The sequence below is a fragment of the Argiope bruennichi genome, chromosome 7 (genome assembly GCF_947563725.1).
Source record: "Argiope bruennichi chromosome 7, qqArgBrue1.1, whole genome shotgun sequence".
NCBI lineage: Eukaryota > Metazoa > Arthropoda > Arachnida > Araneae > Araneidae > Argiope > Argiope bruennichi.
In genome coordinates this window covers 67,570,189-67,590,762 of record NC_079157.1, presented here as the reverse complement: position 1 = coordinate 67,590,762, position 20,574 = coordinate 67,570,189, and the positions used below count along the sequence as shown (strand labels likewise).

At 26.7% G+C, this 20,574-nt stretch overlaps 1 protein-coding gene across 6 annotated transcripts in view; it reads left to right on the top strand.

Annotated features, from left to right (window-relative positions):
- LOC129975639 (uncharacterized) overlaps nucleotides 1-20,574 on the top strand; it is a 53,373-nt gene that overhangs the window by 11,351 nt on the left and 21,448 nt on the right. For 4 of the 6 annotated variants that reach the window (XR_008785040.1, XR_008785041.1, XR_008785042.1 and 1 more), the window contains exons 2-3: nucleotides 14,045-14,133; nucleotides 15,405-19,670. Coding sequence is in view for 1 of the 6 variants with exons in the window: in XM_056088730.1 (XP_055944705.1) it covers nucleotides 19,592-19,670 (79 nt within the window). In the remaining 5 variants the exon portion in view is untranslated. The remainder of the gene's footprint in view (nucleotides 1-14,044; nucleotides 14,134-15,404; nucleotides 19,671-20,574) is intronic. The other 2 variants (XM_056088730.1, XR_008785043.1) reach the window with 2 other exon arrangements.

The window sequence follows — 20,574 nt, the reverse complement described above, 5'->3', positions numbered from 1 at the left end:
TTTCAAAATAATATTTTCTCCACTTCAAATACATGAAATTTTCGGACATATTGACGGTATCAGTTTTTCATAAAAATGCATGAAATGGGCTTGCAACCGTTTTAAAATTTAAAAATACAATTGTAATTTTTCTTCTTAATAACTTCTTTTCTAATTCTTCTTAATAATTCTTCTTTTTATATCAATAACTACTTATTATTGAAGTTATTTAATGTATCATCAACTAAAATAAAAAATTCCTACTTACCTACCATTGAATAACGTTCATCTAACAGTTTGTATTTAATTTTTTGTGTGTTAATATGATTAGAATGAAAGTGATGAACTGCATTTTTGAATTTTAATTAATTTTAAAGTATTAATCCAACTAATTTATTTAGTTACAAAGAATTTATGTCATACTCATTCATTTATTTTGGGCTTAAGTGCTTTTTTTTAAACAGTATAGTAAAACTTATGAAAATTTTGGATGGGCGCAAAATTTTCTCAATTATTGTATGTTTTCGTTCATGATCCATTAAAATTTTGCTGTCTTTTTAAGATACAAAATTCGAAAATCATCTTTTATCAAAATGTTTTCCAATTTTCGATTACGAATATAATCATCGGAAATTCTTTTAATTAACAGGAAATAAGTTTTCCATCCAAAAATTATTTTCTTGTAAAATAAAAAATAATAATGTATATTGCTGACAAATATAACAGCTAATTTAATTAATATGTCAATAGATATTTTCCTATTCATGTGTGAATTCTGTTTAAATAAGAATAATTAAATAAGAAACTTCCAAAAATGCGTCAATGATCTCTTAATTATTGGAATATCCAAGAAGTTCAATCATGGGTCACAGTTTTTTCCCTATACTTATCATATTATTTCTTAACTTTTCAATATTTTAAGTATTGCCTTTAATTTTTTTTACTTAAATATTATTTTAGAAAGAACTCATTAGAAAATTTTCTGGATTAAAAACTAGTGACATTCAATATGAAATGATTGACCAATTGTCTTTTAACTTTTTAATAACACTCAACAAAAGATACCACAACACATAGGATTATTAGCAGAAAAAAATTAACAATAATCGTTATTAATTTTAGAAGCAATTGGCCATATTTGTATTCGTGGAATCGTAATCACGCGTATAATGAATTTAAATTTTTATAAAACGAATATAAACGAATTTTGTGTCTTATGATATTTATTCTACCTTTATATCTCCTCCTATTGTTTTCTGCACCTCCCTCTTTTACGATTTCCTCTTTGATTTCCAGATTTTCTATAAAATATTGATAAAATCGTTTTTTAAGAAAATAGGTATTTATAATTTTCCAATTTTTAGTTTTAAATTCTGATTATACTCAATGAAACTTAAGAAAGCACTTACAACATTTAACTCTTATCGGGGAAATGAGCACCGTTACAGTGACTCTCCACCACCATAAGTATTCTATTTTGTATTAGTAATATTTCTATTATAAGATTAAATTTTAAAAAATTTTTATATAATATTCTTTATTCTTTGAATAATTTTCCTCTATATAAAATATGAGTATCAAAACAAACCATAAGAGCAAATGATTCTTAAGATAATATTCTTAATTAATTAAAATTTTAATTATATTAAAAAAAATTTTGAATGAATATTCAAGAATTTCTTTCCTATAATCATATCGTATTGAATTGTTTTATATTTGTGGATTTTTGCTTGATTCATATTTGTAACATTTATTTTATATTTTTTACAATATTTATTGACATGCCTGAATTTTATTTTAAAAAACAGTATTTCCTACGTTTTGTTACATTAATAAGACGGTATTCGAAGCCTTTTTTTTTCTATTTAATACTCTGTTTCACATTAATATCATTCTTATTTTAAGGGAAAAAATATTATTTCTTATGTTTTTATGATAATTTAAATTTAAAATTGAAATGTATTTCTTTATTAAAAGTATGAGTAAACTTTTCATACAAAAATTCTCAGTAAATGGAAATTTTAATTACACATATTTATAATATATTCCACATTTTAAAGAATGCCTGGGAACTTATTATTTATGATATTCATTGTGACTTTAATAAAAAGTAATATACTTAAATTTAATTCACGAATCCATCGCCATCACATTTTCACTGCTAAGTATGCACACAACTATATTAAATTGACCGTCTTTCTTTAAACTTGTGTCCATATTCTAATCATGTACTTATGCGAGAAAAAAAATTATCTTCTCTTAATATAGATGATGGATTTCTAATCATTAATATTCAAACTACATATTTAATTTATAGATCCATAATATTATCCTAAGGATAAATATTTTAAATCGTAGTTTCTCGTAATATTCTTAAATTCTTACTTTAATTATTTTGTTATTAAAAATATGGATTTCAAAGCAAAACCGTAAAATTCTAAAACTCTGATAGAAGTATTATAAAAACTTATAATTTTATTCACAAGTGTAATATATTTTAATGGATCTCCAAAATTTTTTCCACGTTTCCATGATGGTTTATTTTCTTTATAATATTGCTAGATTTTCGATAGAAAAAAAAGTTTATAAGTATAGTATTAGTAAACTAATAATTTTTTTAGTATACTAATAAAAAAAATTTCTTTTTTATATTTTTAATAATTTTTAGTATACTAATAATAACGCGTTTAAAAAACTTTTTATTTTTGTTATTATCTTTATGTTAGCTTTTAATATATTTCATAATTAATAATTATAAATATTACGGAATCTAAAAGGTAGTGTTCCTCAAAATTGCTTCTAATTGATACTACCTCTTAAATCTGTATTTAACGAAATTAATATTTTAATTAATAATTAAGTGCGCTAAAATTATTAAAATGTAATAAAATTATCAAAAATCAATAATTGACCAAAATTTCAGAAATTTGATGCAATAAGTGAGTGAAAAGTCGATTGCAAAGTTAAAAACTTACAAAAATGAATCATGCGAAATTAAGCGAAAGCGTTTGATTAAAAAATAAAAATAAAAACACAGTTCCAATTTTAAGCACTTGAACAATATTGTCGGCAAATTTTATAGATTTTTGTGGGGAAATAAATGACTTTGGAAATATTTTGAAAAGTTTCGCGTAGTTAAATGATGAAAGGTATTCTTTTGAATAAAATTAAACTTCTATTAAAAATTCAGTTTTGTTCAATCAAAAAATTACTGAGAAAATATTAAAGAGCATTTCATATCTGTAACATCCGTAAATCTTCTTATGAAAACTAATTAAATATTTGTACAAAGTTTAATAATTAACAAATCAGTTTGTTAAATTGTTAATATAGGCTAGTACTTGTGGAATTATTTTAATAATTTCAAATATTCTAGTAGGATAAACTTGTCAAAAAATATAAACTATAAATTTTTCTCTATTCAACGATTTTTCGATTATCCGAAGTAACTACAGTTCTAATAAGTTTATCGATACTGCTTCTTTCAGGTGGAGGGGTGGTCGGCTGTACACAAGAAATCCTAATAAGCTGAGAAAATCGAGATTACACTATATTGTACTTTATAGACATCGAAACTATAATAGAATAATAATAAGAAGAAGAATATTTACTCATAGACTAAGCGACAAATTTGGCAATGCTATGTCAGACACAAATGCTTCCTTGATTTGTAATTCCCATTCAGAGTAGCTAATGTATCTGGATTTTACAGAAAATTACAAGCATGTCATTTATTTCAGAATGAATCTGATATAATAATTCTACTAGTAAAATAAGTAAAAAGCTATTCAAAATTATTACATACAACCGCTCATAATAGCATCTTGGCCAGTGTTATTGGAAATTACAAAAATTTGAATTCATTCAATTTTGAAAATTTTTTCTTAGTTAATTTTTGTTATATTATTATATTTAAGTTAATTTTATGTTAAATTTATTTTATTATATTTAAAATATCAGAAATTATTGGACTGGTGAATTAGAATTTATAATAAAAGCTAATTTGCTAACACGAACACGTTGCGAACCTACGTATTAAACCGAATTCGTTTAATAATATTAATATTTAGAAATGAAAATAAAAGTTTTATAATTTCTGAAAGGAAAAGAAAATTCTTTCTGATTTAAAGCTTCAGTTTGGAACAACAGCTAAATTTATCAATCAAAGGAGTCATATAAATTATACTAATTTATGAATGAATTTAAATGTTAATATATTTGCTATAATAGATTAAAACAATTATGACAAATTATTCTGCCTTAACTCATACAACAACATATTCAACTTTGTTGAAAAATAAAAATAAATAAAACTCTCAGAATTTTTTTAAAAAATTAAGAAATTTTTCTATGTTATAATAACGTTTAATGTTTACTATTTGAATTATTTAGATTCTAAAGCTTACTGGAATGGGGATATGATAAAAAATTATATTAAGCATTAAAATACTGAGAACCACTATATTAAAATAAATTCTTTCGATGATAGTATTTATTTAGAAGATAAATTATGGATTGGGTTTTTAAATATCTGAAGCGAAAATTTTGTTCTTGGTTTATAAATTTTTATGGTGGAAGTTGAATTTTAAAAAGTTAAAACTTCATTTAGGATGCATGCGAAATAAGAATTCAACCGTTAAGATGGCTTTAAAATATTTACTTGCATTTTTTATTTCTTAATTGGTTTATTAATTTAGCCAAGATTATTTGAATAATAAAGATTATAGATTTGACTGAGAAATTTTCAAAAATTTCGTGAAATGATATTATACTGCAAAAATTTTCAATGTTCTGTTATTAATTAATTAAGTTATCCCAAATTATTTGAATGGGAAATTAAAAAAATGCAATAAAAGCTAGATCTTAGGCATTTGTACTCTCCCGAACTTCTATATTAATCCCTAAATTTGTATTATTGTTTAATATTTTTTCATTATTTAATAAGATGATATGTGTTTCGGAAATATGCAGTCTTATGGATTCTATTAAGAATCAGTAAGATACTGAAATATTTGTTAATTGCTTGTAATTTTTGCATTGAATTATAATATCCTGAAACGAATCAGTTTGTCTATGATTTGATAAGCAATAATTCGATGTCTGTATGTATAATTCGATCTTCATTCGATAATATTGCTAGTTTAAAAGCAATAACAACATATTTATGATTTCCAGGTACAAATAAGAAATATATTTTGATGTATAACTCCCATTTTTAGAATCAAATGAATTTCAATTTCCAAGGAATTTAATTAAATGATATTAATTTATGAAAATACTCCAAAAACAGAATTCAATTATCGTTGCAGATTAAAAATAAAGTATGATGAATCCTTTTTCCTTACTTCACGCTAAAATTTTTCTAAAAAAATTATATAAGAATAAGAGAAGATTAAACGCACTGAATTTTCAAAATTGTAAGAGCAACTTTAATGCACTATAATAATTTTAATATTTACGTTATTAATTATTTAAAATTATAAACTTTATAAAATGAGAACATAATTATTAAACTTAAGCCCTTAACGTTGAAGCGTTGAGAATCATTGAACTAAAGCGAATTTGTCAAGTTTTTATTTATGACTCTACATGGAGTAGCAGGTGAGTTTAAGTTTAAAAGATAAAATTAACTTATAACCTGAATCCGAAATAAGGTTCAATTACTTTCTAAGTTTAAAAATTATTTATCGGAATTTTTTTTTCTTGAATTTTTACAACTTGGATGAGATTGTTGAAGCATTTAAGAAGATGGAATTAACTGTTGAATTTTCAAATATATCGATAAATGGTACTGTACTGTAATGATTATTAATTTTTGCGGTGTTAATAATTTAAAATGTCATAAATGTCTAAAATAGAAGGAAAAATAATTATTTAAAAAAAACCCGAGTATAAAGCATTGAAAGTTGAGAATATTGTACTAAAGCAAATTCATTTGATGATAATGCTTATTTAGGAGCGAATACGACAGGTTTATAAATTTCTGAAACGAAAAGAAATTGTTTTTCTTGCTTTTTTAAAAATTCGATTTGCTATAGTAGTTCAATGAAACTTTTTAAAAATTCAAACTTCTTAATTCACGGCTGGATTTGAAATAAACTTTTAACTTTTAAAGTAGATTAAAATTCATTTATGACGACTTATTCTTTATTAATTTGTATAATAACTTGGCTAAAGCTGTTGAAAAACGAGCGAATATCGAACTCGCTGAATTTTCAAAAATTTAATTCTTCCGTAAAAATTCATTTTAGCTAAATTAAAATATTTATAATAACCGACCATGATACAAAATTCAAATTCTTATATAAGGAAAAGAATTTAAAAGCTTTACGAAGTAAAATACAACATACACATTGAAGAATGCCAGCATGTATATAATAAAATGAAAAAACAATTTCAAATTTATACTCTACAAATATAAAATATGCAAAAGCGAATAAAAGAATTTAAAAGCTTTACGAAGTAAAATACAAAATTCACATTGAAGAATGCCAACATGTATATAAATATACATATAATTTCAAAACAATTTTATTTATATTGATTTATTTTTGATCGAAATATTTTTTTTATTGCAGATTTTATGACTCGAGTTCATATCCTTTCTATTTCAAAAGTCTCGATATTCAAAATGTTTTATAATGTTCAATCAAATATTCAAACTCCAGTGATAAAATTTTGAGTCTGACGAAATGGCAGCAATTAGAGTTCAAAGAAAAAGCAACAAAAAAATGCCTGAATTGTAAATATTACAAAGTTAAAGAAAAGTTAAAAAAAAAAAAAAAACTTATGTTAAAAAAAAAATGAAAAGCTAAAAGGAAATTTCCCTTAAGACATTTTTAAATAGTATGAATTTGAAGTTCATGCGATGTAACATATAAAACTGACAAATTTATGTAGTAAAATTTTTTTTAAAAAATTTAATTAATTCAGATTATCAATTGCTAAAATAACATTGTTTAATGATAAATTTCTGAGCGTACGTATTATAATTTTTGCTTTTATCCTACATAATAAAAGTAAAAAAGATAATATCTTGAGTTAAAAAGCCCAGGAATTATAGATATGCCGGAATAGTGAAACAGAATTGAGGCCAATTATATTTAAAATGACAAATGAAATCAAATGAAAAATTGATGTTAAAAAAGGAAATTTGAAATTATGTCATCGCAAAACTAATGTTTTGAATCTTAAGATGATGTTAAAAAAATTTACACAATTATTTATTTCGAAGTTAGGTGGGAAAATATAAATTTTTTAACCCCTTTCATACCCTTTGGAGGAACATAGAAACTTTTAAATACATTTTTGAAATGCTAAGGAACATATTGCCACATTTCTTTTAAATTTGTAGAGGGGCGTGCGAATTGCATCAGGTTCGGACAAACAAATAAACACATATTCAATTTTTATTTTCTCAAATACGAATTATGCAACGTGAAAATATTGCAATTATTAAAAAATTCGATCTTGAGATTTTCCCGAAAATATGTTTAAAAACCGCCCTGAGTTCAAAAGATATATTTTTGGAATTATGTCTGCCTGTGAACAAAAAAACTCAAATACTTTTTGAATCAGACAAATGAAATTTAGTATATTATCTTTACACCAAATTTGTTGATTATTATCAAATCTCACGAAATCCATTGAAAGGAAATATTATTTCTGTCCGATTGTCCAATTAAACACGATAATTACAAAGCCTAAAAAGCTATGAAGAAAAAAAATTGGTACGCGTCTAGATCTAAAATGGAGACCCATATCAAATTTGTCAAAGGATTGACAAATTTGATATGGATCTATATAATCAAATCCGTCAAAGGATTGACCGTCTATCAATTTGTATTTACTCAAATAAGCGCGATAACTCAAAAATACAATGACTTAAATACCTCAAATTTGGTATGTGATCTTATGACCTGCAATTGCAGTTCAGTATTGAATTCTAATCTCAATCCAATTGCAAAAAAGGTTCTTTAATACATATTCAGTTTTATGGAGCTTATGTATTAACTGCAGCTTAGTGATTAATAGGTAAAGATCGCACGCTATTTACTCATTCGTAACTATTGTTGATCAGCGCCATGCGATAAATACACAAGTATATATTCTCTTTATTTTTACTAAGCAGTTATAGCATTTATGCCCTGCCCCAAGATTTATGCGAGGGGGAGAGGGGATAGCACCTTTATATTCAAGAAAGATTTGGTGAAACAACTCTAGCTGGCTATATATAAAAATTAATAATAACCTACAATATTATTCAGAGATCGACTATCAGTCGTAACAGTATTTTTATTTTTTGGATTTTTCAATAAATGTCGAATATTGTTTAACCATACATGATTGAGGTTCCATTTGGAAATAAAATTCAGTTAAAGTATAAATTTATAAATATTAGCTACTCATATTTGAGAATTTTCGAAAATATTGTTAGGAAAATATTTTCATGTTACGGAAATTTTTTTTCCCGATTACTTCAATTTATGAAAGAAAACACTATGTCTCTTGTAAAATAAAAAAATACAAAAAATACAAAAAAAAAATAATTCTATTCCTACTTAGGTCAACAAAGAAAAATTTTATTTTAGTTACTTTTTATCAAATAATTATCAAACGAATTAATAAGTATCAAAAATTTATTGATTTTCGCAAGAATTGAACGCGCACTCTTCACTTTCACGTGAAAAATACTGAAATCCTTGAATTTTACCGATTGAGCTACTTGATTTCAATTTTCATTACAAACTGCTAAAACTCTATTTTAAGTATTAAAAATTAATTAAATTTAATTAATGAGTTAATATTTTTAAAAACTGTATTAACATCAAGTGTCATCCACTACAAGTAGGGATTGCAATACTGGTATACTGGGATACCGAATACCGGTATTTCGAGCCATTTGTACAATTTTGTAATACCGGTATTCACAAGTTTAAATACCGTTTTTTCGGTATTTACTAGAAATTTTTAAAATTGTCTCCATTATATGTTCAGGGATCGCCAACATAGCAAAATAGTATAAGTTTTGGTTTTTGTGTCTCCCTAACGGGCGAAATTAATTAGCTAATTAATGGCTAAATTAATTGCTTAAATCTAAATTAGCGAAACATGGATTATCCCCGAAAGAAGGTCAGTCCCTAACGACTGATGGAGCAACAGTTATGAAAAAAGGTGGAAAGTTGATTGGTGAAAATCAGCAATTGCGCTATTCTCATGGAATTCAATTAGAAGTAATAGATGCATTATACCAAAAAATAAAGAACAGCAGAATCCAAATGCTGTGGATATAGAAACTTCGAATTCCAACTTTGAAGAGAGTAAGAGTGAGAGTGATATTGACAATGAAGATAATAACAATGTAAGTGTTAAAGAAGACATTGCTAATGAGGATGAAATATTAACCAATCACGAATTGCTTCCTATAATTTATAAAGTTCGAAAAATTGTTATAATATTTAAACGTTCTCCTATAAAAATGACATATTACTAAAATATATACTAACTGAAAATAAAGCAGAATATATGTTAATATTAGATTCTAAAACACGTTGGAACAGTTTACTCCTAATGATGGAACAATTTTTGAAACTGAGAAATCCAATCCAAAAAGCAATAATCGACTTAAACTTGTAAATTAATTTTTCAGATAGTGAATTCGACTTAAAATCCAGAACTGTATCAGTTCTACTTCCAATAAAACTGACTGTTGAGGCATTATGTCGGAGAGATTCTAATTTATTAACAACTAATGCAACAATAAATTCCATATTGCATTCACTGAAAGAACAGCACACATCACTATCTGAAGAATTACATATTATATTGAAAAATCGCACAGAAGAAAGGCATACCGAAATAGAAAATGTTTTACGGTATTTACATAATTATAAATATTTTACAAATGAAAATGAAAAAGAAGAAAAGAGACTAACCAATTCAAATCTGATCAAGTTTATAGTAAATTTTCTTAAAATTTTTTACCCACAAACCTATTCACGTTCAGAAGAATTCAGTTCAGTTATCGAAGATTATGATGACACTAATGTCGATAGTGAAAAGGAATTGTCTCTTGAACAAAAATCAGAATTATCGATAAATAAAAAAATTTCAAAGAACCAAAATACAATAGAGAAATCAGCTATATCCAAAACGATCCGACGAGAAATCTATTGATTTGAAGATGAGGAATTTAGAGGTAAATACTTTCAAAAAGTATATCGCGCACTGCTAACAGTACCACCAACTAGCGTAGATGCCGAAAGAGCGTTTTCGACAGCTGGTCAATTTTGCACAAAATTACTTTTCAAGCTTAATGACAGTACAATGGATACATTATGTTTTTTAAGATCACATTTCAAAAATGTGTAATAGTATCACAGACTGAATAGTGATATTTACACTTTTTTTATGATTTAAATAAATAAGATATTCCTTCACTTTTTTTTATTTTGATTTTTTATATACTGTTATTATTTATAAGTTACAAATTATTTTTTGTAATATTTACTCTCTCTAATAAAACTGGCAAATAAAACAAAGAAACGCCTGTGTTTTCTTTCTTTTTCTAAAATTTCCACTACTGGTATTAAAACCGGTATCCCGGTATTAAGATCTAATAAATACCGAATACCAGTATTGAAATTTTGGTCCGATATTGCAATCCCTAACTACAAGTTTTAAAAAATGTATTTGAACTTGAGTGAATGAACAAAGAGTATTTTATTAACGATTGAAAATTTGAACAAGATATATAAATATATATAAGGAAAGTGTGGACTAATAGTAAGAATTGAAAAAAAGACCGAATGTCAGATGAAATAACTTATGGACAATAAATAAACAAATTAGGTTTTATTCGAAGATGAAAGCAAAGAAGCGAGGTATCATAACGATAAAATCATTTTTATTGCAATAATAAAATAATCATACATATTTATAATATAAAAAAAATTACGTTCCACATTGACAGAGACATAAAAGTTAGTACGTGTTAATCTTTGAGTTGAGCAAAACTGAAATGCATGCATCAATCTCTGATAAACATCTGCTTCACTTGTAAATGAGAACAAATGTTTTCCTACAACAAATGCATAAGCTGTTTGCTAGTTTTATTCGTCTGATGTGAATACATTAGTATATATATTGGCGTATTTTGTTGCTTCATATATTGGTTCACTTGCTTAACGATATTCATTTGTTGAAACAAATGCTCATAACAGCTTTTTATTATCGAATGATAGACAAATATTAGATTCAGGCATTAAGAAATGTCTCTTTTCATTGGAAATCTTTATTTTTATTGTCTCTTATACGAAAATTGCGAGGTATTATTACAATCGCCCAGACATCTGACTGCGAAATTTTGAGGAATCTATTTATAAGCTTTTTTGAATACGAAAAGACATTCGAGCTATGTCAATTTTCTCTTTGAATCCAAAAATTCAGAAATTTGATTAGTTAGGCGGATGAAGTTTGGTATGCGGTTTTTATACCAAATTTGTAGACTTTTGTCAATTTTTTTATGAAATAAGTTAATAGTAAATCTAATTGTCTTCAGTAACATGTTAATGTTAATGCTCGTGGCATACAATTTTATTTATAGATTCATAAATCTGAAAAGCAAATCAGGGATCCAATTAGTTAATTGCCTGTTCGATTCATCCATTCTAGTGTCTGGGAACACAGCAATCTGGTAGGAAATTTTTAATATTTGACATTAAAATCCAAATATGTAGACTGCGTCCAAATTGATTGATCGGTAGATAACTGTACCGTCCTCGCTCAATTGAAGTCAAGTCGCTCTGGAGCCGAATTTGTTCGAACCTCTTCGGCCTGGTTGGGAGTTGTTCTGAAGTGAGATGGGTTTTGACGGAATAAAAAGAAAGGATGAGACGAGCAAGAAGAGACTTTGGTTTTTGCTCTGTGTGATGGCCGAATCCTGAACTCTTTATATTTAGCGATTTTAAATTAGTTTGGTTTTGAAAATCCCAGAGAATTTAAAATGTTAAACCTGTTCTTTATTTATGTTTAATTTTGATTATGTCTATGTCTGTGAATAAATGCCTTGTGTGTTTTTAAAACTATGTTTTCCTTCTCAAGACATTACATAACACATTAGTCTATTTGCCCGTGTGTATGTCAGCAAAACAACACAAATATGATCAAATAATGAATTTTACTGTGCCATCCAAGCATCAAAATTGGAGATCTATATTAAATTTCAGAGCAAAATGAAAAACAAAAAGACATATAAAATACAAACTCGTTTCTAAACTACTATGTAAAGAGCAAAAGATACGTAGTGTTGTAATAATTCTAAGATAAACTTCAACGATAGAATATTCTTGCTAGTTGCATAACATTCTACATTAAACAAAAGATGGCCTCTATGATATACAAGAATTTAAAACAAATAAATAATATTGAGATAGTGCAGCTATTCTAAACTCATGAATCGCAATAATATATTTGTAGCCCAGCTATAAAAAGAAAAGCTTTAAAAAAGTTTTGTACTTAAATATTGATTTTTTTTAAACTAATCTAATTTAAACAGACTCCGTTTAAATCTAAATTAAGCAAGAAAATTTGAAGCCCCAAAACTATATTTACAGCACGCTTTTAGAATCTTCATCTCTCGTAAGCCTTTTGTGAATAAATAGAAAATTTACACACTGAAAATCATGACTGACACATTGAGATCCAGTGCTAAGAGAGAGTTTTTTTAATTTTCATTAATTAAAAATTAAACTGAATTTTGATATTTTTCTTCGATAAATTCTGAAAATATCATTGCAAAAAAATAAAAATTTATACTTTTTCAAAATTAAAAAAATTAACTTTTTAATTATACCAATCAATATTGAGTTGATGTTAATTTTTACTGAAAATTGGAAATTTTTAAAAAATATATCTTTGTACAATTCCCAACATCTGATTATATTGTTACTTTGAAATTCGAACCATTATCAATTTCATGAAATATTGAATCGCTTGATTTTCTTTCATTGATGAAACTTAGAGAAATTCTGTTTAATACCTATTTAGTTTACAAAAACAAATAAAAATTAAATATCAATACCAGGTAATTTAGAAAATGACGAATCAGACTTTTACATTTTAATAGCGCTATGATACAATAGGATTAGTTTCTATTAGAAACATTCATATACAGAATAGTCAGAACTTAAGTAAGACAATTAAAATAACACGGCTTTAATGTCTAACAATTTGTCGTAATCATTGTCATGAAGTTACATTTAAATGATTTATCTAAAATTAAAAATAATCAATAATAAAATAATAAATCGAACTAGCTGGTCCCCAAAAGAAACAAGTAATCACTAAAAGCGTAGTTAAATGAAAAATAGCTTGAAAATTTATATAAATAAAATAATTTCAAATGCTATAAATTTTATACACTTTATTGATATCGCAGTGTAATTTTCCGCATCAGCCAAAATACGAAAGATTTTTTTTTTTTTTTTTGTCTTCAAAAATCGAAAATTCGGGAAAGTATCATGCAAAATTTCATTATGATCCAGCTAATAACATTTGCACAGTCAGTGCAAAAAATAATTCATTTGTTTAAATTGGATTACTTTTTACTTGAAAAACGATCAATTTCTCATAATAGAAAACATACGAGAAATCAGATTTTTATCAATCATATGACAATTTCACGACAAATCATATTTTTATTTAACTTTATTTGTGTATTCTTCTTCGTTTATTCATCTAATATTCTTTGTTTATTTTTGGATGACACAATATAATTATGCCATTCACAAGTAATTATGCCAATTTTAATAAGAACAGAAAAGGGTATCTGAGATACTTAAGCCTGTTCTTTAATTTGTCATTATCTGGCGTCGTCATAAATTTTAATCTATTATTATTAAATATACTCTTTAATTATTATTACCACTCAGATTTGCATTTCCTAAATGAACTATTACATTTTTACTTGTGCATTAATTATATATTGCTAAACATACATAATTATAAGAAATTTATTTCATAAAAATTTCATTTATTTTGTTATTTATTGTAAAATGAATTCCAGGAATAACGCAGGGAAACTGGATTTGATAATAAAGACTGGCCTAGTATGCGGACGACACGGTTTTCCAAGACGATTTCAAAGGAGCAATAGTAAGTCAAATCGGTATTTTAAAAAATTCTACTTTATTTAATGAATATTTTATAACCTATTGATTCAAAATGTGTAGTGTTTTATTAATTATATTTTATATTAAAGTTTAAAAATTATTTTTAATATCACTTATTTCTAATATTTTCGTATGACAATAGTTTGTCAACAACAATAATGTCGCCATTAATAAAATATAATATTGTAGAATAAAATTAATTAAAAAAAGATCCTTTATTAAAATTTGCAGCCTTCAAAATTTATAACAATACTTTTATCGAAATTTATAATTATTATTTCCTACTATTTCAAATTCATTTCGTTTAAAAAATGAATAAAATTGTAAAATATATTTATTGAACTTTTTAAATATATACATTAAAAATCAGATTTGATAAGAAAATATTTTCATATTATTAATATTTTAAAAATCTGAACAGGTTTAAACAAAAATAAAAAACATTTTTTTTAAAATACATATAGAATGATATCTTATAAGTTGATTATATCATTATTTTTTTATTTCTATCAATGGACCTTCTTCTTGAGATAGATGGTTGTCACGTGATAGATGGTTGTCAAAACAATTGATCAGATTTTTGAGTAGATTTGAATGGAATCTGAGATTAGTCAAATTGTTTTTGTTTTTTTTCTTGTGATTTGAAATTATTTTTACTTTCCTTGATTATCAATATATTTCAGAAATTGAAAAATAATGAAAACTTTGCAAAATATTTTTAAAAACTGCTTTCTAGAAAGTGAAATGTTTCATAACTATTTAAACAACTCAGGGACTTGGATAGTAATAGCATCGCGGTTTGTATAAGCATCAATGAGGTAAGTTCAAAATATTTATTTGCATTAGTTATATTTCTAATTTTGAAAATATATTGATTATAATGATAGTTTTGATCATGACTTTAAAGCGGTTGTAAATTAGTTTACCTTGTGTAATAGGAAGTAGTAGTTTAATTTTCGAATTTATTCAATATTTAACGATTAATAAACAGAAACATGGATAAAATTTATTTATAAAGATAATTTTTCAACAAATGCTTTCATATGTATCCTTTTCCTTTTATATTTTTTTTAAATTTAATATAAATTCATTCTAAAATTAAATGCACGAAAATAATAATATTACCCATAATATTTATTAATATTATAATTATATATATACTTTTTGTTGTTCTCCATGATTTGTTAATAACATATTTGATGCTATACATTAAATAGATGATGGAAGTTAATATTTATTATATTATTTTTTCAGATTCTATGATAAAAATGACTAAGAAGTGTTTCTCCTTGATGCAAGTTTTTCTTCACTTCCACCAATAAGCTCAATTTTATATTTCTTCTATGAAAATCAGTTCGACAAAATAACATACGCTGGTATTTCGTAATTGCACATTTTTCCATATTTTTTGACTAAAATACGTTTAATAAACCTTGTTAAAAAGTTGTCTAAGATAACTCCACTTCGCGGAATACATGAACAAAAGTTTATAAAGTTGTATGAAAATTTTATATTAGGAATGGGGTATTAGGAATACCGTACCATGAGAGTTTCTAGTTATTATATGGTTAAAATATGAAAATATGAAGCATGTTCTTTAATTGCAATCTCAAAAAAATGTTAATCACTAAAAATTTCGAATTTTTGATTGGTAAAGATATTTTTTATAGTTATATATGCATATATCCTGAATGCTTTAATTTGACATTTTTTTACGGAGCTTTTGTAGTAAGCATTTGGTATGGTCTTTGTCTGCCCCATGACGACCCACCTAACAGAAAGGCTGAAAGATCTTGGAAGTCGCCAGAAAGAGAACCATTATTTATTTATTGAAAGTGCCATCTCAAATTTGATCGATGAACGAATGAGTGTATTCGATCCTTAGAAATTCTAAATTATAAAGTAGAAAATTTATCAGAAACAATGATTGTACTTATAATTGTTGAATGGCTATATAAATTAACTGGTTATTGGTGGGAGAAAGAACTAAATAATTTGAAAAGCTTTGATATTTTAACCCTTTAAAGGGCCATTTTTTTCTAGTCATATTATGTTAAAATATTTTTAAGCTTGAAATTAGAGTAAGAAAAGAGATTCATTTAGCTTATTAGATAAATTTAATTTGATGAATTAATAAATTTGGTTAATTAATAATTAAGTAACAAATCAAGAAACATCATTTTGTGTGAGATAAAGAACTAAAGCCTCTAGGTTTCTGTCTTTCTAAAAAAATTTGTCAGAACTTATGCCAACATACATAATTTCATACAAAGACTAATAAATTTGGTGGGAAGCATACTTCCCACGGCCCTAGAAAGAGTTAAAACAACTGCTTTCGTTTTTGCAAAGTCTAACCAACAAAACAATAAAATAAAGAAATAAAAAATATAAATAAATCTTAATTTTCTAAAATAAAACTTGGGAGAATGGTTTCTACGTCTAATACAAAGGCACGAATTTCAAATGTGTAAAATGCAACAGAGAAGAAACTCATGGATTGTAGAATTTCTGAGAATGACAGAGGTGAATTCATAAAAAGAAATATTCTTACTTTTAATTTCCTAAAAATCATCCCGTTCGTAACTGATTGTACGGTGTCAGAATTCTAAGAAACATTCCACTTATCTTCCTTTCTAGAATGAAAAACAAACCAGAATCAAAAGACCGGAAATCGCAGATGTTATGAACTCTGAACGAATAATGACGCCATCAAGTCTTAATCTGCAAATTTTGATTTATCTAATGATCGGGATATTTTTTCTGGTGTAGCAGTGAGTGGAGGTGGGGTGTGGCAAACAAAAACCGCTATTTGATCTACTGGAAATATTTTTGTTCCAGATAGTTTTGACAAATGAGTTTGCTAATTTATTGTAGACTGAAAAAAAAAATCCCTGTTGCGGTTTCTGGGTTAAATAGTTCTAAAATAAATGTGAAATCAAGAGTCTATTCTGTACTTTCTAATAAAAGTGACTTAGAGATTCAGTTAGAATTTTAATGCGTTCCTACAATCTGAGATATAATTTCGATCAATTCTTTATAAATTTCAGAAGAGCATTTCCCTTTAAATGTTAAACTTAACTGTTCTTTAATTTTATCGAAGTGGAAAAATCGATGCGTTGTCAGGAGCTGAAATGTTTCATCAAGTTTTGAAATTCAGACAATTAAAATGCATATTGATTTGCAATGATTTAATTTAATTTACTCGTTGCAAATTAGTAAAATGGTATACTACCTACTACCATGTCAAATCAATAATTCAATTAATAACGGGCAAGCATAACCTAATAAAAAAGGGGTAAATACGTTATTTCTCCATAAGTTTACTAATCTTTTTAATTTCACATTCAAACTAAAATAATTTCCCAAGTATTGGGGAAAGACAGGATTCTCCCGATCCTAAAATTTGGCAAGGACCCCACTAAAATAATCAGCTATAGGCCCATTTCACTTTTACCCTCACATGAGAAATACTTGGGAAAGACAGGATTCTCCCGATCCTAAAATTTGGCAAGGACCCCACTAAAATAATTAGCTATAGGCCCATTTCACTTTTACCCTCACATAGCAAACCTCAAACATACCTAATAGAATTAAAATATCATACCAATCATTAACACCTCCAATTCTTAGAATATACATATCATTGAAGAAAAATCCTCTATCTTAGCCGAAAATAAATAAATATTTGGACAAACAATCAGTCAGATTCTAACGACTCGATTCTGATTTCACTTAATATGGACACGTCTTGAACGAGTCCACATTTATATCATCCGCAAACAAGAGCAATAATGCAACATGGTGACACCCAAAAATGGCAATGCAATATGCAAATAGATTTCAGTCTTCCAAATCAATCGATATTTTCCCAAACATTCTTTTACCTGATAATCTAAAGAAGCTTTCCAAAGAAGATAACTGCAATTCAGAAGTAAATATATCTTTAAACTATACAAATTCAACATATTGGAAGAAGCAAAAGAAAACACCAACTACAACAACAATGACTATACAGAATCGCCAACAGAAATCAAGAAAACCCAAATGTCCATTTCTGGTTTGTAGTTTTGGGTTTTCTTTGACAAAAATAAAAAAACAAGTAATATATATATAAAAAAAAATTTAAGTCAATTCCTACTCAGGTCAACATTTTTTTTTTATTTTAGTTACTTTTTATTAAATAATTACAATTAATATAAATATGTATATGCATATGACAAAATTACAATATTAAGTGGCAAAATAGAGCTTGGTGACCATTTGGCAACATGGCGACGGATTTGGCGACCAAATAGAAATTATTGGACAAATTTAATTAATTAATTAATATTTGAAAAAAAAAACTGTATTAACATCAAGTGTCATCCACTGCAAGTTAAAAAAATGTATTTGAACTTGAGTGGATGAATAAAAAGTATTTTATTAACGATTGAAAATTTGAGCAAAGTATATATATATAGAGAGAGAGTGTAAGCTAATAGTAGGAATTGAAAAAAATCCAAAATTACAAAAATATCTATAATCTGAATCACTTAGCGTATCTCAAAATTGGAATTAAAACAGACGCACCTACCAGCTTACCCGAGCTAGATGTAAAACCTGTGAAACGAAGGGGTTATGGAGAGAGGCCCGCCACACATTCCATCTATACTCGAGTCAGTACCGCCCCACTATCAGATTTATCGAAAACCTTTTAAATTTTACATTCATTGCCCCTAACATGGGCAGTAATTAATAACATTATTCTGGGTATAATCAGATTTTAAATACATGATCTCAACCCATCTTCAGTGGGGATGGATAATATACAGTAATGCCCTGACAAGGGGCGAAAGATTCTCTTTGTTTTATTTAAATATTCTCACAAGTATTAACGGGTTGTGAAAGAGATGTTGGAAGACCCTTGGGCTCCTAACACACCTATGAACAGTATTTCTAAGCTATATGATTATTTGTAAAAAGTTATTTGATTCATTATTTTAATAGATTTTTATGTTTTGATTTCAGCATTCCGGTACTGGTAAGATGATTTGTAAATTTAAGTATCATTATTAACCCGCTCCGAGGACCGCTAAAATGATTTCATTACATTTCATCAATTCATAGTCTTCTCTAGAGAGCCATGTCTTGACAACGATAAAAAAATTCTACTTCTTCAAACCCTACTTTAAGCCAATAGAAGCTTTCCTACTGGCCAGAGAATTCTCCTCTCCAATCCATTGCCTGTTCTAACCCTTCACCCTTCCACCTCCTCAACATCTCCGCCTGGAACGCCCTCCAACTCCCAGGAGCTTCTTCATTGGTCGGTTCTCGTTCAAGTCAGTCCTCAATTTCATTCTCCGCCCTTCTCTAAGCTGATTCGAAGATAATAAGCCACGTCTAACTAAACGCCTGATTGCGGGTTTTGTAATACCCTGCATGTTATCACGAAGAACTTTACGATGCCTTTTGGCACACCCCTTTCCAAGTCCCTTGCCTCCTTTACCTCGAACAGACATGACTTCTCAATGCCAACAGCAGGTAAAAGATATCACTCACACACCAAAAACAAGTTAAACTAATTAATTTATGCTTACTTAATCATTAAATTATTTATTTTTTCCTTTGTATTTAATATTATTATGTTTATTATCCATCTATGTTTTTTTAATAACAAATTCCCTTACAGATCAATAGTTAACCAGGCAGTTAAATATCTAGGCTCAGATCATAAATCTAAGGTTAAAATTCTCAAAATTATAAGGTTTCGGAGATTGAGGACCATTGAGTCCAGGTGCTCGGCCGAAACATTCATCACGTCTAGGGATTGCAATACCGGACCAAAATTTCAATACCGGTATTCGGTATTTTTTAAATGTTAATACCGGTATACCGGTTTTAATACCGGTATTAGAAATTTTAGAAAAAGAAAGAAAACACAGGTGTTTTTTTGTTTTATTTGCCAGTTTTGTTAAAAAGTGTAAATATCACAAAAAATAATTTGAAACTTATAAATTATAACGATATATAATCACAAAAAAGTAAAAAAGCATCTTATTTATTTAAATAAAAAAAAAGTGTAAATATCACTATTCAGTCTGTGGTACTATTACAAATTTTTGAAATGTGATCGTAAAAAACACAATGCATGAATTGTACTGTCATTAAGCCTGAAAAGTAATTTTGTGTAAAAATGACCAGCTGTCGAAAACGCTCTTTCGGCATCTACGCTAGTTGGTGGTACTATTAGCAATGCGCGATATGCTTTTTCCAAGTATTTACCTCTAAATCCCTCATCTTCAAATAAATCGATTTCTCGTCGGATGGTTTTGGATATAGCTGATTTCTGTATTGCATTTTAGTTCGTTGAAATTTTTTTATTTATCGCTAATTCTAATTTTTGTTCAAGAGATAATTCCATTTCACTATCGACAGTAGTGACATT